Raw genomic sequence first — 27,799 nt, forward strand, 5'->3', positions numbered from 1 at the left:
CTTTCCCCGTTGCATCTCACCAAAGCCATTCTTTGTAAACAAAGCACTTGCTTTTTCCCTTCCCAATTCACCCGATCAAGATTCCTCAGCTGCGATTCAGAAAATGATGGTTCAGAAAGATCATGAGTTGGGATTGAGTTTGAGTCTCAGTTACCCTGCACAAAAGAGGGCAGTTGTTTCAACTGCAACTCCACTCCACCTCAATCTCATGCCATCTTCATCTTCTCCCTCTCCTTTCACCATCAACACCAATTCCTGGACTCAAGCCTTCACCTCTTCAGGTTTGTTTCATCTCCAGCTTTTGCTTTTTCAGCTTTATCCTGAAAAGGGTAAAATAGGAAAAGAGTCAAAAAAGAGAGCACTGCAATTTTTTTCCTTCATATTTTCAAAAACTCAGATCCGATTACTGATACATGCAGATCGGAGAGGTGAGGAGACGAGATCGTTTTTAAAGGGAATCGACGTGAACTGCCTGCCGGAGACGGCGGAGGAGGCGGCGGCGGCGGAGGAGGAAGGCGGAGTCTCCTCCCCAAACAGCACCATCTCCAGCCTCAGCGGCAAGCGCAGCGAGCGCGAAGATCACGACGGTTTCTCCCGCGGAATCAGCGACGAAGAGGACGCCGAGAACGCCAGGAAGAAGCTCCGCCTCTCCAAGGATCAGTCCGCCGTTCTCGAGGAAAGCTTCAAAGAGCACAGCACACTCAATCCAGTAAGTTCAAATATCCACCATCCATCAATTTTCCCCCCCTTTTTGACCTAATTGATGAATTAAGCTGACATATCGACGATTGCTTGCATCCGCAGAAGCAAAAAATGACTCTGGCGAAGAGATTAGGGCTCAGGCCGAGGCAGGTCGAAGTCTGGTTTCAAAACAGAAGAGCAAGGTCAGTTCCTATCAATTTGGTCCTTTTTCTCAACTGCAACATTAAATTCAAAGGCATTGAGATCTGATAGTTGAATATGCAGGACGAAATTGAAGCAAACAGAGGTGGATTGCGAATTTCTAAAGAGATGCTGCGAGAATTTGACAGAGGAAAACAGGAGGCTGCAGAAGGAGGTGCAAGAGCTGCGAGCGCTGAAGCTATCTCCGCAGCTCTACATGCAAATGACGCCACCAACAACTCTCACAATGTGCCCTTCTTGCGAGAGAGTGGCGCTGCCCTCCGCCGCCGATCCCATCGCCGCCGCTCAGCCGCGGCCGATCCCGTTCAATCCGTGGCCGGCTGCCCCTCGCTGCAGGCCTTTCGATGCTATGCAATCTAGATCGTGATTTGATCACGTTTATTCATATATTTTTTTGGAGTTTAGTAGATTCATCTTTTTAGTACTGATTTTGCTTGTTCTTCTTTTTTTCTTGAGATTATTAATCTATGGATGTAAATTGGCTTCAGATGACTAAATTTTAGTGGAATAGAGTTGAGAATTAAGAAAGTTTTCAGTTTTGAACCAACTACAATACAATGGGAACAGTATGATTAGTTGTTCTAGTTCTGCCTGAGCCAAGTGGATCTTCAGTTCTCCTGCAAAATACATGTATATTCTTTTATATCAACTTTTGTATTTTTGTGACATGAAGATGCAGAGAAGAAAAAAAAGAAGAGTTTTGAGAAGTTGTTCATCAATTGCTGAGAACTCCACCTGCAAAATCAGGGAAACCAAATCTCAAGACAAAATTACTCCACTGATTTTTATTAATATTAGATGTGAAAGTAATTTATGGCATTCTGTATAAAGAAATGGTGTGAAATGATGATGGAATTACTCTTGTTACATAATAGAGACTGCTGGTCAAACTGTTGGTGATAGAACATGCCTTAAATGATGATAATCGATTGCTTTTGTTATTATTTCATTGTCTAATCAATTGTCCTCATATGACTTATATCATTTCAAAGTTGACAACTTCGATTTTGCAAGTTATTCATACTTAATGTAATGTAACAAACCTAAAATTATGTCTGTCATCAATTCTCTTGAAAGTTAACTAGAAAAATTATTTCTTTGTTTCTTTCTTTCACATGGGTGCCAATACAATTACAAGTTGCAAATAATGCACGATGACATGCATACTGCGTTCAAGAGCAAGAAAAAAAAAATACATGAATTTGCCATTACGAGCCGTCTAAGTTATGCCATATGAGATTAAACTCTCTCAATAAATGCAAACGTGACGGGAGCATCTGATAGAACCTGTCGATATCGCCATATCATCTCCTCTATTACGATGTTTCTTGTTTTTCAGAATAAAGTTTTATTCATTCTCAATGCCAAACAACGCAGTATACTTTAATAAAACCTTTATTCTTAAACGGTTGCTTGTTTTGCTCATCGTGTAGAAAAATATATCATGACATCCATGACTACTTTCTACTGAATCGTGAATATCTCCTAATGATAGTTTTTACGTATCATTAACCCATCTATACAAATAAAAAAAATTCAAAATAGTTTAAAACGGAAAAACTTCAATTACGTGAATGCGACACGAACAATGGGCAAAATTGGACACGGTCTCGCGCTTATTAAGAACCAACCTTATGCATGTTGTATGCATTACCATGTTTCACTGACCCTAAAATGAATTAATCGTGCCCTTATGCAAACTATGCCCTAAACCCTAAAATGAACTGTGTAACTATGATATGATTGGACACAACACAAGTATATAAATCCAATATATGCTATGCTAAATGCATATACCCTTTTCAGAAACTAATAATCACAAATATAACATGCTTGGATTAAATAACGAAGTTGTACCGTACGTTAAGAAATAAGCACATTTGTAACTGTGTTACTTTTTGTTTTTTAACAAATATGGAGTCTTTTTTTTAAATTAACTCTTATATAAGGGAGGAAATTACAACCGATGTCAAGAGGACTCGAACTCGACACTTACAACTGATGTTAAGAGGATTCGAACTCGACACCTCATGCAATAATGTCTAAGCTCCTTGCCGCTAGGACAAAGGCTCTGGACATTTGTAACTGTGTTACTTTAACATGCATGCATTAATTTAAAAAAAATTGATAATGTTATTTGGTATGTTTATCCCAAAATAGAAATGCTAGTCATAAGATGGGAGATAAAAAAGTTGTTGCCACTAGGGGTGGGTCGGTACGGTATACCGTACCGACCGTGCCATACCGCATACCGTACCGGAAAGTACGGTATGACAAAATTCAATACCGATACCATACCGAAATTCAGGTATACCGGAAATTCGGTATGATATTTTTTGATACCGTTACCATACCGTTATTACGGTATACCGTAGCGTGTTTCGGTATACTGTTAAAAAACGGTATATCGAAACACGGTACGGTATACCGTACTAACGGTATGGTAACGGTATACCGAAAAATAATTGATTTCTTGATTTGTTCATTTACTAGCAAATAATATTTTTTTTAATGTGAAAATACTAAAATTCAACATATATCAAAATTTGGCTCATTTTGAATATTCTTTTGTTTATCATTTCACAACTTTTATTTCGCAAAATGAAATAAATATGAAGAAATTAAAATGACCCGTGCATCGCACAGGCGTGACACTAGTTAGTAATTTAAATTGAACATTTATTTCTCTTTAAGAATTAAGAATGACTGATTAGTATCCTATTTATTCATCCTTCAATTTAAGTAGTATATAAAATAAGATAACATACAATGAATTAAACACTAATTAAACGATTTGATTCATTTTCAGCTACACATATTTTTAATTGACATTTTATGAAGTGGGACGAAGAATAAAACAAAATTTTTAATTACTTTGTATATTTGGAATATGACATTACACAAAGAATCATGTACTAAATGGTGTGAGTTAATACAAATTCTTTCAAATGTGCTCTGTTGAAACATATTCCCGATATCGTATTTCCAATCTTCTTTCGGTGTTATGTGCTATTGTGTTTATTATATTTAATAGGATGAGTTGATAAAAAAATAATTCCGGTTAATTTCGAATTTGTTTGAATAAATCATCATTTGAATGTTTAATTTTATTGTGTTAATTGATGTATTAAATTTTTTTTAATATAATATATATATAAATGTAATATATATATTACAACATATTTAATATTAATATATATATATAATAATAATCTATTGGTATATCGGTATACCACGGTATATACCGAAGTTTCGGTATACCGTGGATTCGGTATACCGCGGTATACCGCGGCATAGAAAAATTGATACCGTTACCGTACCGAAACACTGCGGTACGGTATCATACCGTACCGGAAACTGCGGTATACCGAAAAATCGGTATTTTCGGTATTTTTCCGGTACGGTAAGTCCGGTATTACGGTATTTCGGTATAATTTCCCACCCCTAGTTGCCACCCATACAAGTTAAAGGTGGGCCCGCGATGACAAAGCAAGCCCACACACTTTTCTTAAGGAATTGCACAACACAAATGATGAAAAATGGAAGTGAAAGTCATGGAAATGGAGAAGAGAGCATCATCCTGGTCCACAGTTGATCACACTCAACATGTCTATCAGTATGATATACAAAACAATGACACGCCCGTTACCATCGAAACAGCTGAGTAATGTCTCCACTCAATACCATTGGGTCAATAAACTTTATCTCTTTAGCCTCGACTAATTTGATTTTGCCACTCTATACTCTTGTCTAAGAAATCGAACACCATTGTAGTAGGAGTTTGAGTTGTTTCATAAAAATCCTACAGGTGCTTTACTGCCTGCTTTGATGCTTTTGTCATACCATCTAATTTAACTTCCTCATTTGCATTAACGTTAAGTTAGTGTGACAGAATTGAGGTCTTATCGTTAAACTACCTGAAACTGCATTGTATGTTTGCACAAATTGTTTAAAATTAAGGACAAGGTTTTTTTTTCTAGAAAATAATAGCGAGTTTAAAAGCAGACTTCACATATTTTGGTTCAATTTTTTGACTTTCGAATCGGATTATTATCTCTTTTTCTTCCAAATTAAGATTTTCAGTTAAGTTTGGATTGGAATTTATAACTAGAACTATATTTAAATATTTAATACATACTCCATAAAATTTTATTTGAATTCTTACTCGAACAATATTTTATTTAAATATTTTTTACATGTACTATGCATGGAGTTTTACTTTTATTCTTGGTTTTCAATTTTTTTGGTTCGATCCTAAATCACTCGTAAAACTTTTAGATGCGTACGTAGTGATAAATGCAAACTATAAATATTGTACAAACTTGAAACTATGATATGGACCCTTAGAAAATGTCAACAGATGATAAAATAATAGCAACAAAAAATGTCAACACAGTTTTAACACAATGTCAACACAACATCAACCGTTTTTTGTTGCTATTATTTTGTCATCTGTTGACATTTTCTAACGGTCCAGATCATAGTTTAAAGTTTGTACAATATTTAGAGTTTGCATTTTTTGTTATTATTATTTTATTAACATTTTCTAACGGTATATATCATAATTTAAAGTTTATACTCTATTTAGAGTTTGTATTTAATTTACGTCACTAAAAATCCCATACGAAATCCGGATGTTTGTTGCTCATCCTCGTAGCCACGCATTTCCAAGAGATTTGTATTGAAGATGATAAATTGCTTAAGTATATATAAAAATATTTGGTTAATCAAACACTAGAGTCGTATGCTTAATTAAATAGCAACACAAATTAAGTATGAAGCCACCATTTTTACGTAGCAGTAGTATTCTTCCCCGCACGCTGCGCCGCCGATCTTCTGATCGTCTCAATCCTCTGCCGCCGTATCTGCTCCCGGAATTTCGCTATGAACTCGTCGGCCTTCTTGTCCACGTCGGGCCCACACCCACTCTCCTCTCCCCCATCGCTCGTCGAGATTCCTTCATCAGATCTCATCATCTCGGTTTCACTCAATTCCTCACTCGGAACGCTCCTCGCGCTCCGCTCCAACGCCTTTTTGGTGTTGCCGATGCTCGAATTCGATTTCATCAGCACCGATTTCCTCAGGAACGCCGGCGAAGGCGGAGGCGGTGGAGCCGGCGGGGGAGGGACGAAGCTCCTCTTCCTCACCGCATCTTCGCCCCTCTTTGATTCAGATTCATGTAAGAGAGGTGATGACGACGATGATAGCGACGGCGACGATGAATTAGGGTTTCCCCTAAATGATCTAGACTGATCACTCCTCTTCAAATTCAATGAAGGAGAGGTGATTTCGCCATCACCGTTCCTTCCCGACCTCGATCGCCATGGAATAGGCGATCGGAGCACCTCCTTCTCCTCCTCCGCCTCTCCAGCTCTGGAATTAGGGCTGGGAAGGGGGTGGTTCAAGCTTCTAACGGGAAGAAGGAGAGGCTTCCGGCTGATCTGTGAAACGGCGTCGTTTTGCTCCTCAACTACAACTACCGGCTCGCCTCTATGATACTGAGAGTTCAATGCGTGAAACTTGTTCTCCTCGATCACGGATTCGGATTCGGATTCATCGTCGAAAACAGATGAAACCTGCAGCAGCTTGGACAAATATAGCTGTGCATTATCAATCTTGTGGTTGTCTTTGTGAGGCTCAATATCGTTTTTCTTGCTGAACAGTCCGTACGAAACGGCGATGCCCACAAAAATGAGCTGCAGAAGCTCCCAGCTTGTTGAGTGGAAGGTTTGGTTGAAGAAATCAGGAGCCAGGGAAGGGAAAAGTGGGACCAAAACTAGGAGAAGTGTGACAAGGGCAGCCTTGTATAGAAAAAACTTACTTTGTTTTTCATGATCAGAGGGTGTTTTGGTTTGGGTTTTGGGAGCTGCATCTGCCATGGATGATTTGGTGAACAAGTCTAGGTTTTGCAGATTGAAGATAAAGGAGAAGGTGATAGACAGGAAGTCTTAGGCACTAAGGAAAAGTGTGGGAAAGTGGAAGGAGTGACGAGGAAAAGTTTTTGGGGTGAGAGATTGTTTCAAGCTATGCTTTACCTTTTTTTTTTTTGCCATTTTGATGATTTCACACTTTTGCCCCCACACCCTCCTTGTTTCTGGGAGGCTGAGAATCTTATAATTCCTTTTAATTAATGGGTTGGTTTCAATTCAAAACCATTAATTGCACTCTCTATTGACTCAGTGTTCAATGTTCATCTTTATTTGATGATACAATTTGAGTTTTGTGTGATCTTAGGGTGGTGTTGTGGACCATTCTTACCATTTCTCAGACCAAGTGTGAAGCAGATCCACTAAAAGCATTTTGTGTATAAAAAGTTGTTTTTAGATTAAGACAAAAAAATGAAGAAAGGGCATTAGTGGAAATGGGAGAAATGAATAGGGTAGGTTGCGTGGATTCTTCTTTTGGACTGCGTACGCTAGCTTTTGATTTTGGGATTAAAAATGCTGAATAGTCTATAGTCACTTTTGTCCCACTTGAGTTATCCTTTTCTTCTTCTTCTTCTTCACCACATTCCTCTATTTTTGAGTTTCATACAAATTTAAGATGCCCTCAAAAGCCACATTCCTCAATTTTTGAGTTTGACACAAAGATGCCCTCAAAATGTGTGTGTATGCAAATTTGACAAGGACCAAATTTAAGTGATCCCATCAAGAAATTTTTGTCTACTTGACCATAATAGTATTGGATAATAGTTTGTAATTAAAATGGTTAATGGAGTAGTATTTTGTAACAAATTCTCAACGGTTTTTAAAAACAGTCCTTAAATAAGAAACCTATTAGGATAACAATTTTGAATCTATATGTAAACAAAAACTCATATCAGTACAACTGCAACGCTGAATTTTTATTCCTTTTAATCTTAACAACATGCATTCAAAGAATACAAGTTCACACACAAAACAAGCCAGCAGAAAACTCAGGCATGCTAAGAATTGAGAAGTATGCAGTGTGCAACTTCTTATATTTAATGATTTCTTTCAACATCAATAAACTGTGATTGATCAAATCTTTTGCTCGAATGTCCTAGGCTGCATCCTGTAAATAAGGGACGACGTGCTTCTTCATGTCGGCTGTGGAGATTCCAAGGTGATTTCCGGGCACCTTGATGAACTTAACCCTTCCAGCCTCGTCTAGCGTTTTCAAACCAATCCAATCCTCCAAATAAAGCTTAGTCTGTGCAGTGAAATCCAAGAAAAAAGTTCAAGTTTAATGTGCATGATGTAGAACTCAAAAGATTGAGACAAATATAACAAGATAAAGGGCTGAGATTGAAGATTTCAAGAATGGAGAATTCAGGATTTTTGCAAATGAATTCATAGAAGTTTGGCAATATTCTTACAAACTTTACCTTGGTGGTTTTCAACATTATTGGTTTTCCTACATAAGCCATCAACCTTTTAAACATAAATTACTAAACAAGATTTTTGAATCATCAAAATATTACATTTACTTTGAAATCATATGTAGCACAAAACAAAGAATCCATAAGAAACAAAGTTTCTCAAAAAGTTACCTTCTGTGGCGACAAAACCGGATTGAAAGTCCCATCTGGATAGTATCCGAACCAAGAGGTCTCCTTCGGTATTAAAACAGTCTCTTGCTCAAACTGCTCGCACAGGGGCAGAGCGAAGGGTATCAGTCTATCAGATATAGCGCGACAAGTCAAAACCGTCTAGATTTAAAATGTGCAAAGGTTTAAGATACCATGATCAGGACAAGGTTTTGCAGGCTCGTAAAACGTTGTTTGTAAGTGGCATTTCTCGCTTCAGGGATCTCATTGTTGAGCTTTGGGAGAAAACTACATTTGTCTAAGTAGGCAGGAATATTCTGAGAAAATAAGAAGATAACCAGTTAATAATGCATACATAATTAAGATTGTTTTCTCTGCTTTCCTTGAATATGAATGCAAAGAAACTCACATTTGGCAGCTTAAGATAGCCACTAGGAGCCAAGTGTGCCTGCAAATTCACATACTATCACACTATATTTGGCACGAAAAGGAAGGAAAACCAAAGTGGGAAAGTATACTTGGACGTAGTCAGTGTAGATCCCCGATTTGATTATGTTGTCCGCGATGATGCAAAATGTGCCGTTCTGGGAAAACAAAGCAGTGTGAGAACAGATATCAAACTGATATATAAGGCCATAGGCAAAGAACATCCCTAAATGAAAGACATGTACACAACCAGTTTCGAGATTTTAGGGATGATCATGAACATTTGACAAATCTATGTCAAGGAGATTCACTCTGACTTAGCATCATCACAGTTAGCAAAAGAAGTTTAAGACTTACGCCGCAGAGAGGAACTGAAGCAGTACCGGCATGAGGCCCTCCAAGGGAGATAAAATTCTTTACCTGTCACACAAAATCAGACTTATAGATCCTAAAAATACAGCCTGCAAGTAATAAAAGATAACAAGAATATCCTTAAACTTGTGCAAAATGATGTAGATATTAAAAACATGATTTTGGTTCGGCTCTTACTGGTGGTCCTCCATCACAAAGCTGCACAATACCTCGCCCGATCAAGTTACCCTGTATGCACAACCAAGACAGTTATCAGTCTATGTCGTTTAAATCGTAGGGACTTCAACTATATCATGACAAATCATCCTACTTTAGGGTGTAGTGGAGTTGATGGACCATCTTAAGTATCTTAATCATCACATGTATCAGACATATTAGTATATAACCGTCATAGGAAGTCACCTGGGAGAGACCAACGATGTTGTAACCGTCTTTCAGTTCCTTCATTTGCTTGACCTGAAGTTTAGTTCAGAGTCATCATCACTGAGCTCACCACTCACTACTATATTAGCAATTGAGAATGCAAAAGAGCTTTGTTACCAACCTTATTACATGCAATTTCTGTCTGCAAGTCAAATAGAAGAACAACTTTGAATCAAAATTAGACCACAAATAAGAAACATGGACAAAACACAAGATTGCACTGTCTTCTCCTTTACCTGTTCATTAAGTGTCTTAAACCAAGAATCCCATGTTCCATCTCCAATTTCTCTACAGAAAAAAGGATATATAAGTCATTTTACAAACTTCAATATGATAACCAAGCTATACACATCTAAGGTGTACATGGTTGAGTTCATCTATCTAAATTTAGCGCTCGATTCCACTCTAGATGGATTGATTAATTCTAAGCTTGTTTAATCATCTTATCCTTCAAATACTCGATCCTATCACTCAAAGTAAACGCCCCCTTAACGATGCTTACTTTTCACGACTCATAACATACATGATTGAGTATTTTTATCTTTGTTACAAGAATTTCTTTTCAATCCTACTATTATGAGACATGAACCAAGCAAAAGGATAAAGGAACAACATGTGAAATCCTTACAAGCAGAATCCTTTAGACTTCGACAGCTCGGTTAGCTGGTCTGTTATGTTCTTCACTCCTTTGTTGGCACACTGATCTGCAATACCTACCTCACCAACAACAACAACAAAAACAAAAACCCATAAATATTAGTACACCATTAATGATGAAAAGAATAAAGGGAGACAAACAAATTATTTTACCATGGAGTAGGATGAAAGGAAGAGAAACAGAGACATGGATGAGAGAGGAGGCAAAGAAACAGAGGATCAAGCCAGAAGACCTCATTTTCTTGAATGGATTAAGATAAATTTTGCAGCCCTCCTTTTCCAAGATCTTTTGCGGGAAATACAGTTGGGATATTGGATTCCTGAGCCAGTTTGTAGTTGAGATTTGTTGCCGCAAGCCAATCGGAGTTGTCCATAATTAATGACATATTAATTGTGCTTACTTGTTTATTCTGTTCAGTATCTGCGATTCCCATACTCTAATAATTACTTTTATAAATTCTTTAATTGTAAAATTCCCCATGTAGTATTCTACTACTCCAGTATACAAATTATATTCCATATATAAAAGAGTTTTCAAATTTAATAAATTTAAAAATTAAGTTGCTACTTAACAAGATACCAAGTTTTTTTTCCTTTTCCTCCATTTTTAATTCATATATACGGTCCTATATTTGACACCTCTTTTATTAATCCATTTCCATCTTATCTCATGCTTACTAAAATTAATGTATATTACATCCTATCACATCACATAAGTAGTAATTTTCTTTCTTTATATTGAGAGAGGGGTTGTATAGGATCTGAGTTTTATAAAATAACAATAATATTCTTTCCTTTCTTTTTCTAATTAATTCTATTACATCTTATGTCATTCTTTCTTTTTCTTACTAATCCATATTAGTACCTTATTACATACTTACTAAAATAAATCCTTATAAGATCTAAACTTTATTTATTTTGTCTTTTTAGTTAAAAGTTTTTTATATATATTTTATTTATCTTAAAATACTTAATTTTGGTGATCCATATTGCCTCTTATTTTATGCCTATCAAAATGAATATATTTGGCAGGAGAAGAAAACGTCGTTTTGAGATTTTTTTAAAATATATTTTGCAAAATTGCAATTTTATCTCGGATCTGCCACTCATCCTAACAAGTAACAACCCTTACTAGATTGAACACACACCAAACTGTCAATTCCAGTATAAAGAAACATACACCTCATGCCTATTTCAAACCTAGTGAAAAAAAAACAAACAATTAAATAGAGAAAAAGTTGTAAATTCACAAGGTTAACACATGATATTCTCCCAGTAAATTGACATTCTCCACATGCCTCTCTTCATTTTCTTTACTGCCATATTTTGCATACAACACCTTCCCAGCCATCAACACCACAACCATCATGCTTAATACTGCAATAATCACTGCAACACACAAGGATTAATATTTTATTCAAAACAGCTCAAACACAAATATTTTGCTCATTTTCTCACATGTTTAGAGGGTGGACAATTTATCCTGGATATTAAGTGAAAAAAAGGTTCAGCATTCTACCTCATTTGTACTCTTTTTTAATTCCAATTCTGGACAATATAATTCTAGTGATATTTTCCCTTTTTCTCTACCTTAAAAAGAAATTAAATAGAGACCATTGAAATGTGATAAAAATTTCTATTTTTTAACTATTATCTTCTCACAATAAATTTGCAATCAAAGAGAAATTGCACCCTAAACCAATAACATACGAGAGATGTTTAGGGAAGTACTAAGCACCCACCTAAATGAATGTCTTTTTTTTCTCAAAAAGTTATTCTAAGATAAAGATAACCAAAATAAGAAACTTTATCTTAGAAATTGGAAATGAGTATGATGCAAATCTGAAATACGTCTTCACTGTTCAAGTGAAGACGTAAACATGATTTGCATCTCATAGGGAAGAGTCGCAAGACGCTAATTCGAGTCTCTTGCCTCCATCGCCCCCAAAGACGTCCGTGACGTCTTTTCTTCCAAAATTAATTCCTGGTTCCGCCCCTGTCTAAATTTACTAAATCAATATTAAATGTTTCAAACCGTGACTCATACATAACATACCTTTGTAGGTGTAATTATACTCTGTTTCCTCCACTGGAGCGGGAGTCCACGTCAGCCCAAGTCCAAAACTGCCGTCAGAAGACAAATAACGGCTGTAAGAAAACGGTATCGAGGCGGTTTTCACGGTCCAACAAGAAATCGGCGGCGGAAGCGACGGCTCCACAACATAGACACGATGCGCCTCGCCGCTGAGGCAGGGAACCGCCTCCATCCCCGCCACTTCGGAGGAGCAATTCAGATACTTATAGCGGCGGAGAGTGTGGTAGTAACTGAAAGGGGTGTGAGAGAGGTTCAAATTCAAGAAAACTCCATGAACGCAGCGTTGGGGGTCGATGAGGCTGAGACGGCGGGCGTCGTATGAGATGGATTTGACGATCAAATCTCTTGTGGCGTTGAAGCGGATGGTGGTCTGGTTGTGATGGTCGCAGAAGAGAGTGAATTGGGAGAGGCCGCATTGTTGCGGATGGATTCGAAATGGGGGTTGGATTTGTGGAGAGAGAGGGCTGCATTTCGCTGATTTGCAGGTGCTGGCGTTTGAAGCTGTGGTGAACAAGAAGAAGAAGAAGATAAAGAGTTTGTGCAAGATCAAACCATCCATTGATGAGAGAGAGAGGAGAGAATGAAAGAGAAGTGGTAACGTAACTGCTGACTGGGAAATTTGCAATTTGTTAACGACTTTGGGAGGTTTGTGTAGTTGTTTCTTTCCCAAAGACGAAAAGCTTAGTTTATGGGGGTTGGATGTATTAGTGACCATTGACCTCGGAAAAGGACATGAACAGTCAGTCATCGTATTCTAAAAATTGGATAGGTTCGATCTATACAGTTTTTTGATTAGAGCATCCACAACGCTGTCCCTCACTGTTCCCCCACCGTCCCTTAAACTACTATTTGAGAGCTCCACTGTACTTTATTTCTCCATCCCTTAACTAAGGGACGGAACCTGCAACGCTCCGTCCCTTATTCCGTCTCTTAAATTACTATTCATTAAATTTCATTTTTTATTTTTTTTCCAACTCAATTCAATTAAAACAAACACACTTTATTAAAATTAAAACAACATTAAAATTCAAAAAAAAAAGAAAATGGACATAATTAAAATCCTAAAAAAATAAAAATATAATCACGTACTAACCTTGCAGCGGCTTCCTCCCTGTTGCGATGGATGTATGTCCGGGAGCGTCGTGGAGGCGGCGCGGCTTCCTCCGCCTCTCGGCGTCGATCTTCTTCAAGTGATTGTTCCATTAGTTGACGCATTTGCTCAAAAGGATCCATTTGTTTGAGTTGATTTAAGATGAAATTGGAGTGGTTATAGAGAGGATTTGAGAGGAATAGATGTGTGTTTGTGTGTGAAATGCGTATGAAATATGATTATTTATAGAGTAAATAAATAAAAAAAATAAAAAAGAAAATAAAAAATTAACGGTAACATTACAGTTTGAAAAATAAATTTTTTTTTATTAAAATTCGAATTTTAAAAAAATGAATTATTGCGTCATCCGTGACGACGCCCACTCGCTGGCCAGCGAGAGGGCGTCACGCATGCATCGGGGGCGCGACACCTCGCCCGGGCGTGTGTCGGGACGGCGCATCCCTTGTCTCGCGAACACTGGCTACGGGACGGGCTGGGGACGGGCTACGGGACGGGACGAACGTTGCAACGCGTCCCGCGGCAGAACCGTCCTCTTAGGCTCTTTATAAATGTTGAAACAAAGTTTTTCAGCTGACCTTATTCGTCTGTGTGATAGGAGGCATGTTAGTTTTGGTGAATGATCCGACTTATTTTATGGTTCGGTGAAGCCTACCTATTTTAAAATCCATCTTTTGGTCTACAAATTAACTTACTATCTTAACCTTTCTTATTTTCTATTGTGCAAATATATTGTTGAGGTATTTTTTAATGTAGTATATATTTTAGTTCATACTATAAAATTTGAGAATTATTTATACTGAAGTATGAATTAAACATGAAATAAATTTTTAACTAAATTACCAAACACATTAATTAGATAATTAACCTAAACTATGATATACTATAACAGAGTTATTAATGCCATAACCAGCTGAAAACATACATAGTCTACCGAACGTATTTATAATAGTGGTTTGGATGAATGAATATCTAACTTAAAGTATTTCTAACTCTATTGGTTTGAACCAAGTGTCAAGCTTAAATATTTTTTTGTCATTTTATTAAAACAACATTTTGTGAATTCTGTTAATATATACACATTAAATTGTAATTATTTAAATAATATTGACAACAGATTGAATTATGTGTAGCTGTCATCTGTGTATGTTTTATTGGTATAAATTATCTCCATAAAAACTATATTTCAAAACTTTATTCTCTCTCTTTTTCAGCAGTTTGTCATAATTCACTATTTGAATATTTATCGTTTAATATGCATGTGATGGTTAAAATATAAATAAAATATTTCTGATAATATTATCCGTTCCTTACTTTAGTTTAGTGTAACACTGGATGCAATAATTGGAGTTGGGTTACTTGTCCTTGCCAAGTGCTTTGATGAAAGTTATACTCAATTAAATAATGGTGAACCAAAAGTAAAGATAGAGGGAGGCTATTCCATTATTAGTGAGGAAGTTTCTTCGAAGTAAAGAATTATAGTAGTATTTAGAAAAGCATTGATTTATTGACATGAAAAGTTGAATTGTCATATACTTAGATTGTGACATATTTGCAATGAGGTCCCTTTTTTGGAAGTTAGAGTTTACCAAAGATTCATTTCTTACATGATAAGATTAAGAGGCCGCCGGCAGATTGGGGGTTGAACTAATTCACTAAGGAGTATTTAATTATTAACTTTACTCTCCAAAACCAACAGTGAAAAAGACTTAGTGTTGTAAATAAACATATATACTCTGTCAAATTATTCAGATATGGACTCAGACAAATGAGTCGAGCTTAAATTTAACAATTGACATCACCAAATTTTTACCTTGAATAGATGTCAAACTGGGTTAAAAAAAATGTAAAGTCTTGGAATGAGTCATTGAAGTTTAGTTTCTTAACTAAAAAGAACACTTCATAAATATTAAGACTCAAAATAAATCCTAAAACAGAAGTTAGTGGACTCATTCTTTCATAAAATAAATAAGTTCAATAAAAGCACTGTTTAACAATATAATCAGATGATATTCAACTCCTATTTACAACAGTTAAGGCCTTATATCTACATACTATAAATTGTATGAGCCAAACTTTCACATCCACAGCTGCTCTCATTAACCAAAACAACCCTGCTGCTGTAGAAAATTAAGACATATACCAGAGCCAAGATACGACAGGAAACCAATTTTCATACGGTTTACAGAAGGCGGACGTAAGATTTCTGCATACTGAATCAAAGAAACTCACTACGAACTCGTTGAGAATGAGATGCCATGAACAACTAAACTGATTCATAAACTTTAGAACAATGGCCTCTATGGAACCATGGCTGAGAATATACAAGAATGGTAACACTGTATTTGACTAACAAAAATGACGGCGCTAAACAACTTTCAGATGTATATACTATATATGCCTACTGGTTACATCAGAGATCTACATATTACTTGTACAAAGATAAAAAACAAACAACATGCATACAATTAAAGACGATTTTTTGTTTGCCACAGTGGCGGTCGATCTGAAAGTCCCACATTACCATGTGCTGTGATAAGCACATGATGATCAACATCCTCCGTCTCACTCTCATCTGTTGTATATGATGCATCCGAATCACTCCAATCTATTTTTGGTGAAAATGAAAAGTTTAATAAGCTAAGTGAGTCTCTGTATGAATATGGAGTAAAATGTAGGATGATATCTTACTGTTACTATGCTAAACACAAATAAATATTACAGTTATGAATGACCACTTTAATATGATGCAAGGAAACTTCTCCGTTTTGTTTCTTGATAAGTTAATCAAACTCAAGTGTTTGCAAAATTATTATCTGTGATCAACTCATTAATGTCATAACATTACCAGATCCATGTTGCATATCTTCTGATAAACTGTGTGACACTGAATAACATTGCTGGTTACATCAAAACACAGTTTTTGGCTCTGTTGTTTATAGTCATCCAAGAAAAAATCAAGATGCTAAAAGGAACAAACCAATAAATAAAAGAAAAAACACCCTAAAAGGTTCTAGCTTATTAGTTAACACTAGCAAAATGATAGACATTATCAAGAGCCAAACACGGTAAGAATTGTAAACTTTAGAATCACACATCAACATTGAAAAAAACTCAATTGATTACTTGCCTGAGTAGGTTTGGCTTTGGCTTTCAGTTAATTGTCTCAACGGTGTGGTCTGGGCACTTTCAGGAAGCACGGACTCAAAAACACTACCTGAATTTACAGATGAGAGAGGGAAATATTGGTCATAATTTATACCATTACACAACTCAATGACATTGACAAATAAAGAAAGAGGATGGATCGGAAGTACAAAAAATGTCTTGAATAAGCACAATACTTTAAAAAAATGCAAAAATCATATGCGTACAAATAATAACTTATTCGGCACATGCTTATAAAATGCAAGAATTAGATTCTTACAAATAATAACTTTTCCGGGACATGCATCATCCAAACATATATAACAAAAAAAAGATTTCCGTTACCTATTCGAGCCAATCTGTTGACCCAACCAGGTATACGATTTCCAGTTAGACAATGAGAAACTTCATCAGTGAAATGGTTGCAATTCTTATATATTAAATTGTATGTATTCCCTTGATATTGGTCTGCTATAAGTTCCATGAAGGAGCAAATTTCTGAACGGGACATATCAGTACTGCCCAGAAGAATTGAGCGCCTAAAGACATACTCAGGGCAATGTTTTGGTTCAACCTCGAACACTCCACTTGTTGGTTCCACATCAGCTCCATAGGCATACTCCAAGTCGTGTACTATTTCAAAAAAATTACAAGTTTAACAACCATATATATAAATATTAAACAAGCACATCTAAACTAAATATCATCACAGATATACCAAAAAACCAACAATCCCACACAACACAGTCAGAAAGAAAGGCTGCATTCTTAAACCACAAAATAATACAAGTAACCATTCTATTATGTACTACATAACAATGCCTTGAATAATTGTCAAGAAGAGTATTGCCAACAGCAATTTACATTTCACAGAACTGTTATATCAACCAGTATATCCTAGTTATACCTCAAATGCATTTTCAATCTCAGACACAGACAGCATTTTAACTACAAAATTTTCCAATAAAGAAGAATGGTTAGGCCAAATTACACAAAAGTAGAACCTACTGGTTATGGAGGCCAGCAATGACTATTGAGAGTCTTAGCTCAACAAAGAAGGTTCACTAAGTCAGCAAATTGTACCTTCTATACCCGAGTGGTAGAATCCAAGTCCAAACCAATAAAGATATTTGTTAGCAGGAGTGAGGTCATATACATTTAGGAACAGCATCACTTGATTTTTCTCTACATCAGTCTTTCCTGCACATGATTCATCTAAGCAGGAAGAAAATGGAAACAATCGCATTTCCTGTATCTTCAGCTCATCCAGCACAAAACAACCTGAAAACCCCCCCAAAACTGAGGAAAAAAGAAAGTTCATAAATTCTTCTTAGACTTTCTCGATATTGAGCGAAAAATAGAAAAAAAATCCCCAATTAGCCCATATAATACCCATTAGTATTGTATCCATCCAAGCATGATCTAGTAAGGAAAAAGTGATTATACGCGGAGATTGATCAGAAAAAGTGTAATCAAATAGGATAACGCCATTGTGAAAGACATGAAAACCAGGCGGGAATTCCAAACACATCTTTTCAAGATTTCTTTAGAGGAGGAAGCAAATGAATAAAGGACCTAAACATGAAGAATTACAGAATTATCTAGATAAGTATGTCGTGAACCTCTATACGAATATTCTAGTCTTTCTCATAATTGAAGGAGATCCTCAAACCTTTCTATAGGATACAAAACCAGTGTAGTTGGAGATTAAATGCACTCCATTAACAGATATACACAAATAATAAGGATGATGAAAAATACTAAGAAATAGAGAAAAAAGAACATACTTTTAGCGCACCAGCATTGAAGTGAGGAACCCTCTCGAACCTAGAAAATCTTTTTCTCTGTAATGTGTAATCGTCCGAACCTTTAATCAAATAAATATGAAGCGCATTATTGAAAAACAGAGGACGTGGGAAACACAATGTGGGGAGACGATCACAGCGGCAATTGAATTAAACAAATAGAGAAGATTATTCATCAAATAATGATCAATTCAGATTGATGAAACAACCAACCAGCGCATTACATTATGTAGAATAGCATCATGTCAGAAGCCTTAAGAGATGGAATATGATGCTAACCGTGGAGAGAATAAAAGGCCGCAGCAACAGTCCTAGCGTAGCGGAAGGTCACGGCGGCGACCGGGTGGAATCGGCGAGGTGAGTTGATAGGGAAATGAGATGATTTTACATGGGGAACGTTAAACGCATCACCATTTGTAATGGTAAATTTCATTAGCAACCTAAAAATCTTATTTTATTTTTATTTTATTTTTTAACCTATAAATAATTTATTTATTTTATGTTATAACCTAATTTTATGCATGATTCTTATATTGTCTTTTGACTGAAGCACGAACCCGACCTGCTACCTTCACTCGAACACAACCTACATATGGCACGAAACTACTACTGACACAATTATATTCATGTTGATGTGACACGATAACAATATAATAACAACATAAGTTCGACACGATACAATAATGACACAATAGTGAGCCAAATCCGACACAACAACCGGATGATAACGACGCAAAATGATTCAATAATACTGTGAATGAGATATGACTTGATGACGACGGCATGGTAGACTGGTAGTAGTGATGGTCGTGGCAGCGAAGGCAATGAAAAAACTAACTATAGTAATACCATGATAAAGATACAAAGGGCAAAAATTCAAATAACCCACTAACATAATGAAAATTTGAGCTTGGAGTTTACAAGTTTGAACTTAAAAGTAAAAATGGTAAATTGGAGTATAGTTTGAGATTTTCCAAAAGTTGAAATGCATATAAGAGAACGGTCAATACTCTTATGTACAAACATATGTATGTCACTATACTAGCAAGTCCATATAATTACATGATACAACGTAGATATTGGTAAGACTATTCACGTCCCAATAATAGGTCATGAGTTCGGATCGTCAGTATCAAAAGATAGATGAGAAATCATTATTGATCTTGTGGTTCATTCAACTCTGCAGTCGGAGTCATCATCTTCAACCATGTTGAAATACAATGAGGACTCTTTGCCATCAAACCTAGACACCAATTGATGCACAGATAATCCACAGTAACGCATCCCATGTCGCGCAATGCAAATATTTATTATTTTCTTGAACATACTGTCGCTTCGTATCAATGGTTGCGCCACAAATTCCTCCAAAGGCATCCACTGTGTCCACATATATAGCAAATAAAGAGAAAATTAAAATTATACTTCTAATATCAGCTTCTAATTTTCATATTCATATCAAATCTTGCTTACCTTGGCTGCTTGAATTTCAAGATCATCAACAACGATTTCTGTCGACGTCGGTTTTAACATGCACACGAAAAATAGGTCTGATTTCTCAAAAGAAACTTTTTGGGCATGCCTGCATGAAGTGCACAAGTAGTCTAAATTAAAATTCAATGTAGATTAAGTCCTCTTTAATTAAGATGGTACACGGACGATATCCTCGTACCTGAAAGCTACAACTTCGACAAACTCAGTGTCGATCTGGAAAACGGAAAACAAGAATTTCATCATCAAGAATTCAAATACAATAGTAACAGAAATCTTGAGTTTGACAACATTAATCAAGTATCTTACCCCTGTTTCCTCCTTTACTTCTCTTACAGCTCCTGTGTAGATCTCTTCGGACTGATCAAAATATTAGTACAATGTAAGATACATATATTACTATACATGTTCAAACAATATACAGGCATTTAGCATGATCAAGATTATAGAATTTTAAAAAAATGTACCTCAAGAATAAAACCAGTGGGTATTTTCCATAGATTAAGAAGGTCTAGAGTAGAATGCTTTTCTTGTACCACTAGCACCTGTTTGGTCAATTTTGGATTAAGATGAAAATAAGCACAAGTTACTAAATAATAGGGGACTGATCATTCTTGGAGCGTGACAAATAATATTTGAGTTATGTAGTGTCAAACATTAGGCCAATGTATTATTTACCTCATCTTTGTCATTGATAACAAAGGAACCAACTCCAACATGATGAGTAGCATTAGAAGGAAGCAAGCAAGGCCCCTCAGGAATCCAGTATGTCATCATCAGATAGCCTTTCTCAGCATGATGGTACTCGAATCCTTCCTGCACGGCTAGAGGCACGAGTTCAGACCTTTCGACTGGTAGTTTAAGCCAAACTCCCTTCTTCCCCTGAAGATACTCAACCAGAAAACAATCACCTCTTTGCCAGAAAATGCAAACAAGCATGATCAAGACTGTTTATAGTGAAAGCAAACTACCTTTAGTTTCCAATGGTGTAAAGACGAACGCAGTGCAGAGGCGAATACATGAGGATTGGATGGGAGTAGCTCCGGATTTACTACAACTCCCTCATACTCATCATCAAAAGCATCAAGAACTCTGTCTTTCTTGAGGAATAGGCTACTAATTGGCGCGCTTGTTCCGTTGATTCTTCGCGAATAAGAGTCTAGAACGCGGTGTGGGCTAGCCGAAGTGGTCTCATTAGGCGAAGTGCTCGAGTAGGAGCCCCTCAGTGAAAAACCTACAAACACCACAAACTGTGAACCATCAAACATTTCCTTGTCCAAAATGAAATCCCACCCTGCCTATTGCAACTAACTTCATCCAACAAAACCAGATTCATCACTCCCATCTCATATTTGTAGTTAATAACACCATAGATTTCCCCCAAATGCAACAATTCAACCACATTAAGTACTGATATCATCAAAATTAAACCCTTGACTCATTTTTTATTTTTACGTACTTCAAGTCTAAACTCACAAATAATCCAAATAAATCAAATTTCAAGCTCAAAACCTCAAAAGAGAAGCTGCCAGAATCAAGAATAACTACCACAGACCAAAAGATCCCTAATTTTACAACAAAATGTTGAGAAATTACTACAGACAGGAACCTCCTTAAAACAGACAAAATCCCCAAAAAGAAAACAAAGACAAAAAACCATAAATTACTCAGAAATACCACCTATGGTTTTCTTGAACAGACATTGCATACCTCTGCAAGAAGAGAGCTGGGGAACAAAACAAGGGCGTGAAAGCATCATCTCTGAAGTTGAGGAAAATGACTTGGAACCCAACAGAGCCAACTCCATTGTTGATCACTACAAAAACCTTTTTCAAGACAACAAATGTATGGAGACAGGTGTGCAGAATAAATAATGGAAGGCTTTATCCTATCATATTTAGAAATATTCAGAGAATCCCTCGGGACTTGCTTGAAAACAAGAAATCTTCTTGGGATTCTTCACCTTTCGGGAATAACTAAGAAATGTGGTAGATAATTAGGATATGAACATGATTTAGTGGATGCTCTACCAGAAATGAGAGCAGATATTAGTGCAATCAATCCAAGTAGTGTGAGAGAGATGTTGGGGCCAGGTGTGTGTATATAATCTGATTTCCAATAAAGAAGGTAAAAATATCTGAGTTAGCATGTGGAAAATGAGGTGGATTATGAAAGTGAGGGAAAGGGTACGGACAACGAGGAGTTGCAGTGGAGTCCACATTGGATAAGGGAAATGTGTCTGAAATTGTGGATATGACTCAGCAAATTCTCCTTGTTTGATTTGTTAAACTTTAATTTGATTCGATAAGTGGATAATTGCACCGAACCGAATAATGTTTTGATTGGTGTACATGATCAATGGAAATATTGTAATTGCCAAGTGATGTATTGTGGGGCAGATGCAAATATTATAATATGGGTTGATTATTTTCACATAATAAACATGTTTAACCATGGTATTGTTGGATTTTATAAATCTAGAGATGGTCTTATTTATTGAAATCTATTAAAGTGCATGTGGGTTGTGATCCGTTGTTAACTTTTCTTAAGTTGCTAACTTGCTAATTCATCAACGCATTGTATTAAAAATGTCAACACGATGATTCTGAAATGTTAACATAAACTTGGGTTAATATTTTAATATATTGTATTGACATTGATATTTAGATGTCAGCACAGTTTATTAAAATGTCAACACATATTTGTGTTGACATTTTAATGTGATCGTGCTATTTATGTTTATATTTTAATATGATTGTGTTGACATTTTTAATACACTACGTTGATGAGTTAGTATTTTAATGCGTCTGTTATGCCAAAAGATCTCATTCACTGAAACATAGCATTGTTCCTAATATGTGAAGGGTAACAAACCAAAATTCTACTAGTAATGTTATATTTAAAACCGAATTGTTAATAGAAATAGCTAATAAGGAGTATATATATATACAAATTATACTACTCCATATAAATATCTCAACAGATATATATTCTAATAAATAATTGGAAATTATACATAATGTTAATATCTACAGATATACTTATATTCTATTAAAAGAATTGGCTAATTCGTGGAACATGTGGTGAGACGCCTATTGCAAAGTATGGTATGTCCGTATGTGTCGGTAAGAAGGTTCTGATAAATATATACAAAAAGCATAAAAGCGACACAACGATTTAGATAAAATCACTCAGTTTTGGCCTTCTGGGAGACTTAGCCTAGAAAAGTAATGTATTTATTATCTGAGGTTAAATTATACTAATATAACTACCACAATAAGAATAAGATTGTTATTATTCTGTTTATAAAAGTATTCAAAACTTGATGGATAATTAATCACTACTTCTACTAGATATATACACACCATACACATTTGACGATGTGAAACTCAGTAAAACAAGTCCAAAATTCTTGTACACTCACCGCTTAACTCCTAAACAAATACAGTAGTACTATATTATAAAAATCTACTACAATTCTAATTTAATAATTGGCTTAAGCGCCACACCTCAGAGCAATTATCCCCCGTCCAAAGATATTAAAAGATATGTCTACATATCCATTTGTATTAGTTATGTTATTTTATTTTGGACTATATAAAGGAAATTAAATAATACTAATACTCTTAGAGGAGGACCTCTGAAATAGGCTGAAGTAGCATTTTGCATCTATTGTTTGGTAGCCTTGAAAATAGTCTCATGGCCCGATAAAACTAACTATCTATGTATTCATTATAACTCAATCAGGTTTGATGGCAGGTATATATGCTCGTTTCTCCCATTTACTACTATCTAAAAACATGGAGTAATATTTTAATACACAATCCCAATCAAACCTGATGATTGCATTATTTCCAACCACCAAATGAAAGCAAAAATAATGTAATACGAATAAAATGTGCAAGAACATGCATTGTTGTTGCCTTATTAATAAAATTCTCCACTACACCTCTAAGTAGACTCTAATTGAAGCTCAAGATCGATTGATGAAAATTGAAAATGGAGGATAGAGTAATACTATTCTCTCTTATGTTATTATTTCTGTATTTAACGCATTACACAATACAAAATAAAATCTCATGATAAAAAAAAAAAAAGAAATATTTTGATTTGAATAAATTAGACGCGGAATAACTTTTTTTTGAATTGGTGTTTTGTGTCTCTACTTTTTTTGTGTTGATATATCGGTGATGTTTCTTTTACTACAAGAAGTTTTATTCTTTTTTCCCCCAAAAGTGCTCGTTATACTTACTACTATCTCAATGTCTTAATTAGCGTTTTTTATTTGAAAATTTATCATTCATTTAGAGTCAATGTAGACCAGATTTGAATTACTCTTTCTTTGAATAATTAATGGAATGCAGACTATGCAGTTCATATTTTGAAAAGGGAAGGTTAAAAGGAAGTTGAAAATGAAAATAAATTCTTGAAAAAAAAAACTCAATTAACATTCAAACATTAGCTAGAAAAGTGAGATCATAGCAGAACATTTTACGGTGGAGCAGCAAGTGTTCATTTCTCACACTTCACCGTCTTCCTCTCTCTGGCTCCACCTCCTCTCTCCGCCGCTTCCCGCTGAATCTCGAGCGGGAAGTTGAGGATCGCCTTCCTACCCCTCATCCTGAAGGCCGCCCTATCATAAGCCCAAGCCGCCTCCGCCGCCGTCTCGAACGTCCCCAGCCACACCCTCGACCCCCGCCGCTTCGGGTCACGTATCTCCGCCGCATACTTCCCCCACGGCCGCCGCCTCACCCCTCTGTAGTGCTGCTCCTCCTCCACCACCCGCTCATGATCATCATCATCATCATCATCACCACCCCCGAACACGATCCACTCCAGCTTCTTCGCCGCCGGCCGCGATTCCGGCAGCGAGAGGTCGATCACCGGCGGCCGATCAAAATCAAAGAAGGACAGCTCTGAATCGCACGACGATTCCGAGGCGGAAACCGACGGTGTGCGATCACTCTCGAATTCTCCTAAGAGATGCATTCTGATTCTTTCGATTGCGGAAAATTCATCGGCAAACTCCATCTCCATGGAAACGAAATATTATGTATCAAATCAAGATTAGTTAGTTTAATTTAAGTGTTTTTTAGTGAGAGAGAGAGAGAGATGAGATATAGTATGATTATTGAATTTTGAGTGTGGAGAGAGTGTGGAGTTGTGTGCATTTATATAGTAAGCGAAAGGAATCTATTTCTGACTAGTCAATTCTTCGCGAAAATTTTGAGCTAGTCATGAAGAGATCTCAGCCGTTGATTCAGATTATTTTGTTGACCCGGTGACTGATAGACGGTAGATGTGAGTTGACAGGTCATGTCATCATATATTAGTACTATATTTTTATATTTATATGCTGAAGGAATATTTCATTTCAATATATTCGAATACGTGATTTTACGAGTTTTAAATTTGTGAGGGGAATTATATTAATACAATTCACTATTTAAGAAGAAATTTGCAGTTTAAATGTAATTTGATTGAAATAGTTAATATAAATTCACGTAGTGTGGAGGCATTCAATATCTTAATAAATTCACGTGGAGACATTTCATTTTGCGCACTCATTTTGAAAAAATAATTATAAATAATTAAAGTGGAGAAAAAGTAAAATAAGAGAAAATATTGTAGATAAGACTATTTTCTACATTATTCTCTCTCTTACTTTACCCACTTTCTCCACTTTAACTATTTAATATCATTTTTTCAAAACGAGTGCAGAAAATGAAATGTCTATATTACTGTGGAACGGAAGGAGTACAGTTTTTGCTTGTTCGATGTTTCCGTTTTAATTTTTTGTTTTTTATATGATTTTTCTTTCTTTTTTCTAAAGCACAAGTTGACATTGCATACTTTTATAAAGAAGATAAAATTAGAGTAATAGAACTTGGACATTTTCTTTAAAGAGGTCAAGGTTGATAGCCAATTAGATGTCATGTATATATCTTCTAGAACAAGAATTCGTTCTCAACAAATGAACTAAACTCAAAAATATGTAATTTTAATATATTGGACATCTTATCATCCAAATGTAACATATTAATCTATCATTTTAATAAAAGTAAACTCCCTTTATTCACTATTGTGTATCAAGATGTATGATATATTTACTCTACCGTATTTAATTAAAATTAATAAACTATCATAGATGTATATTAATGAACCCCAATATTCCATAATTAATAATATTAAATTGTCCTTTAATTGTTAATCGTGGCCGTCCCCTAAGTTCCTCCAAAATATACTTTTACCTTGTTTTTTAGTTCACATTTTTGGGGTCCATTGAACTTTATGTTGGTTGAAATTGACATAATCGAATGTAAACACACTTTGATAGTAAAGATAAAACACTTACAAACATGAAATGTTGTATATATTATTATAATATTGACCTTTAGAGGCTAAATTTATCCGATTTCAAATAGATTTCAGAAATAAACAACAAAAGAGCTTCACGGGACAGTAAGAAAATAGGGACACGAACAAATATGTAACAATATAGCAATAAATAAGAAAGATTGAAGTCTTCCAACGTTGCTATAATGGTTTTGACTATTTCCACGGTCTAAATGCGTGGAACATATCAACCTAATAAAGTTAGCGGTAGTTATCTAGTACAATATTTAATTTAATTACTAATATTAGTGTATGGGTTGTTCTTAATTCAAATGTAGTTTTATGATAACATTTTGGTTTGAATTTACAATAATTACAAATATACATGTTGTATTGTTCATTTATTGTTTGGGTGAAATTATCACACAATTGAGGTTGATGCATACTGCTTAAAAAAGTTTATTTGACGTTTTAAATATAATAATGTTTGAATAATTCTTGAATAAGAAACGACAAAACGTAGACATTTTATTTGCATCATTTTGTCAAAATTTTTAACTTGGACTATAAAATGAAGACAAAGGTACATACATGATACTACATGTTTATAAATATGATGGGGTACGAACTAAACCCTAATGGCAAGCCCAATAACAGTGACGGCCCATCAGCCCAGAGCCCAAGAAAGAGTATCTGTTCGGCACCAAAGAGTTCGGCACGACCAAAGAGTTCGGACTCAGCCTACAGCTCGGTAAAAGCCGACCAGTCAAGCTCTCCTCTCAGATCGGCAAGAGCTGATCGGTAAAGTCCAGCAGTTCGGTCTCAGCATTCGACCGAACTAGGAGTTAGTGGACTCATGAAAGGCCTCCACGACCTCCGCTATACCCACGATCTATTTAGTGGTACGAAGCAGTTATTGAGCAGTTATTGCTCACCCACGATCTTGTTAGTGGGGCTGCAAACCACGACCTTAGTTCAATGTATAAATAGAACTTAGATCAGATAGAAAAGGGTTAAGCTCTCTAGAGATAAAATCATATAGCAAGTCTGTGTTGTAAGCTGTAATCCCAGATCAAGCAATACAATCTTGCCCTCCCTTCTTCCCGTGGACGTAGATTTACTTCAGTAAATCGAACCACGTAAATTCTCTGTGTCGTAGTCTTTATTCTCTACCAGCATTTACTCACATCAGAAATTCGCGGATCCATCACTGGCGCCGTCTGTGGGAAGCAGAGAACAAAATTTGTGATAAAGCGAATTTTTGATCCATTTTTTCCACCCAAAAAATGCATACCAGATCGCAGAGTACCCGTATTCCTGCCCGTGAGAACCAGGAGGAAGCCAATCCATCCCATAGGTCTGGAAAACAGCCTAGGGATAAATCCACCACCAGTTCTCATGGCGAAGGAACAAGCCGCTCCAAAAATCGTCCCACTGAGTCTTCCCAGCAGCCCGATTTGAATGAGGCTGTCAAGCAGTTTTTGGCGGCGAAGCAGGAGGAATTCTTAACCTTCCTGCGAAAAAGCCAA

General features: G+C 36.0%; 7 protein-coding genes across 7 annotated transcripts; 1 reads left to right on the plus strand and 6 right to left on the minus strand.

Moving 5' to 3' along the window:
• Positions 1-1,427, plus strand: LOC121796152 (homeobox-leucine zipper protein HAT4-like). The gene is made up of 4 exons (XM_042194905.1): positions 1-281; positions 420-709; positions 805-884; positions 967-1,427. The coding sequence occupies exons 1-4, from the start codon at positions 104-106 to the stop codon at positions 1,268-1,270; spliced, it is 852 nt and encodes a 283-aa protein (XP_042050839.1). The 5' UTR covers positions 1-103; the 3' UTR covers positions 1,271-1,427.
• A 4,266-nt stretch (positions 1,428-5,693) lies between these two features.
• LOC121797056 lies at positions 5,694-6,782 on the minus strand. Its single transcript, XM_042195791.1, has one exon. The coding sequence runs from the start codon at positions 6,780-6,782 to the stop codon at positions 5,694-5,696; it is 1,089 nt and encodes a 362-aa protein (XP_042051725.1).
• A 938-nt stretch (positions 6,783-7,720) lies between these two features.
• On the minus strand, positions 7,721-10,689 carry LOC121796151 (palmitoyl-protein thioesterase 1-like). The gene is made up of 12 exons (XM_042194904.1): positions 10,445-10,689; positions 10,263-10,347; positions 9,871-9,922; positions 9,756-9,776; positions 9,614-9,667; positions 9,389-9,439; positions 9,197-9,259; positions 8,932-8,997; positions 8,823-8,861; positions 8,608-8,730; positions 8,417-8,509; positions 7,721-8,076 (listed from the first exon to the last, which is right to left on the minus strand). The coding sequence occupies exons 1-12, from the start codon at positions 10,527-10,529 to the stop codon at positions 7,927-7,929; spliced, it is 882 nt and encodes a 293-aa protein (XP_042050838.1). The 5' UTR covers positions 10,530-10,689; the 3' UTR covers positions 7,721-7,926.
• A 714-nt stretch (positions 10,690-11,403) lies between these two features.
• On the minus strand, positions 11,404-13,096 carry LOC121796150 (RING-H2 finger protein ATL22-like). The gene is made up of 2 exons (XM_042194903.1): positions 12,348-13,096; positions 11,404-11,680 (listed from the first exon to the last, which is right to left on the minus strand). The coding sequence occupies exons 1-2, from the start codon at positions 12,943-12,945 to the stop codon at positions 11,538-11,540; spliced, it is 741 nt and encodes a 246-aa protein (XP_042050837.1). The 5' UTR covers positions 12,946-13,096; the 3' UTR covers positions 11,404-11,537.
• Positions 13,097-15,778: 2,682 nt separating this feature from the next.
• LOC121796153 (deSI-like protein At4g17486) lies at positions 15,779-18,817 on the minus strand. The gene is made up of 6 exons (XM_042194907.1): positions 18,726-18,817; positions 18,429-18,508; positions 17,725-17,940; positions 16,987-17,274; positions 16,625-16,711; positions 15,779-16,102 (listed from the first exon to the last, which is right to left on the minus strand). The coding sequence occupies exons 3-6, from the start codon at positions 17,885-17,887 to the stop codon at positions 15,963-15,965; spliced, it is 678 nt and encodes a 225-aa protein (XP_042050841.1). The 5' UTR covers positions 17,888-17,940; positions 18,429-18,508; positions 18,726-18,817; the 3' UTR covers positions 15,779-15,962.
• A 598-nt stretch (positions 18,818-19,415) lies between these two features.
• On the minus strand, positions 19,416-22,034 carry LOC121796148 (nudix hydrolase 8-like). Its single transcript, XM_042194901.1, has 8 exons — positions 21,645-22,034; positions 20,906-21,168; positions 20,613-20,816; positions 20,402-20,479; positions 20,244-20,294; positions 20,116-20,150; positions 19,917-20,025; positions 19,416-19,823 (listed from the first exon to the last, which is right to left on the minus strand). The coding sequence occupies exons 1-8, from the start codon at positions 21,739-21,741 to the stop codon at positions 19,617-19,619; spliced, it is 1,044 nt and encodes a 347-aa protein (XP_042050835.1). The 5' UTR covers positions 21,742-22,034; the 3' UTR covers positions 19,416-19,616.
• A 2,295-nt stretch (positions 22,035-24,329) lies between these two features.
• LOC121796154 (ethylene-responsive transcription factor 5-like) lies at positions 24,330-25,054 on the minus strand. The gene has a single exon (XM_042194908.1). It carries the CDS (start codon positions 24,969-24,971, stop codon positions 24,447-24,449), a length of 525 nt encoding a protein of 174 aa, XP_042050842.1. The 5' UTR covers positions 24,972-25,054; the 3' UTR covers positions 24,330-24,446.
• Between the last annotated feature and the right edge of the window lie 2,745 nt (positions 25,055-27,799).

Source organism: Salvia splendens, chromosome 3, assembly GCF_004379255.2.
Source record: "Salvia splendens isolate huo1 chromosome 3, SspV2, whole genome shotgun sequence".
Lineage (NCBI taxonomy): Eukaryota > Viridiplantae > Streptophyta > Magnoliopsida > Lamiales > Lamiaceae > Salvia > Salvia splendens.

What these genes read in the sequence shown, in the direction of transcription:
- LOC121796152 (XM_042194905.1), top strand. Translation starts at nt 104, where the DNA reads ATGATGGTTCAGAAAGATCATGAGTTGGGATTGAGTTTGAGTCTCAGT. An exon ending in TCAAGCCTTCACCTCTTCAG is followed by an intron (nt 282 to 419) that starts GTTTGTTTCATC and finishes TGATACATGCAG; the next exon opens with ATCGGAGAGGTGAGGAGACG. An exon ending in AGCACAGCACACTCAATCCA is followed by an intron (nt 710 to 804) that starts GTAAGTTCAAAT and finishes TTGCATCCGCAG; the next exon opens with AAGCAAAAAATGACTCTGGC.
- LOC121797056 (XM_042195791.1), bottom strand. Translation starts at nt 6,782, where the DNA reads ATGGCAGATGCAGCTCCCAAAACCCAAACCAAAACACCCTCTGATCAT.
- LOC121796151 (XM_042194904.1), bottom strand. Translation starts at nt 10,529, where the DNA reads ATGAGGTCTTCTGGCTTGATCCTCTGTTTCTTTGCCTCCTCTCTCATC. An exon ending in CAGAAATTGCATGTAATAAG is followed by an intron (nt 9,668 to 9,755) that starts GTTGGTAACAAA and finishes ACTAAACTTCAG; the next exon opens with GTCAAGCAAATGAAGGAACT. An exon ending in TTTGTGATGGAGGACCACCA is followed by an intron (nt 9,260 to 9,388) that starts GTAAGAGCCGAA and finishes TTTGTGTGACAG; the next exon opens with GTAAAGAATTTTATCTCCCT.
- LOC121796150 (XM_042194903.1), bottom strand. Translation starts at nt 12,945, where the DNA reads ATGGATGGTTTGATCTTGCACAAACTCTTTATCTTCTTCTTCTTCTTG. An exon ending in GTATAATTACACCTACAAAG is followed by an intron (nt 11,681 to 12,347) that starts GTATGTTATGTA and finishes TGTGTGTTGCAG; the next exon opens with TGATTATTGCAGTATTAAGC.
- LOC121796153 (XM_042194907.1), bottom strand. Translation starts at nt 17,887, where the DNA reads ATGCGATTGTTTCCATTTTCTTCCTGCTTAGATGAATCATGTGCAGGA. An exon ending in CTACCACTCGGGTATAGAAG is followed by an intron (nt 17,275 to 17,724) that starts GTACAATTTGCT and finishes TTTTTGAAATAG; the next exon opens with TACACGACTTGGAGTATGCC. An exon ending in CCAAAGCCAAACCTACTCAG is followed by an intron (nt 16,103 to 16,624) that starts GCAAGTAATCAA and finishes CACCAAAAATAG; the next exon opens with ATTGGAGTGATTCGGATGCA.
- LOC121796148 (XM_042194901.1), bottom strand. Translation starts at nt 21,741, where the DNA reads ATGGAGTTGGCTCTGTTGGGTTCCAAGTCATTTTCCTCAACTTCAGAG. An exon ending in TTATCAATGACAAAGATGAG is followed by an intron (nt 20,480 to 20,612) that starts GTAAATAATACA and finishes TTGACCAAACAG; the next exon opens with GTGCTAGTGGTACAAGAAAA. An exon ending in TTGAAATTCAAGCAGCCAAG is followed by an intron (nt 19,824 to 19,916) that starts GTAAGCAAGATT and finishes ATGTGGACACAG; the next exon opens with TGGATGCCTTTGGAGGAATT.
- LOC121796154 (XM_042194908.1), bottom strand. Translation starts at nt 24,971, where the DNA reads ATGGAGATGGAGTTTGCCGATGAATTTTCCGCAATCGAAAGAATCAGA.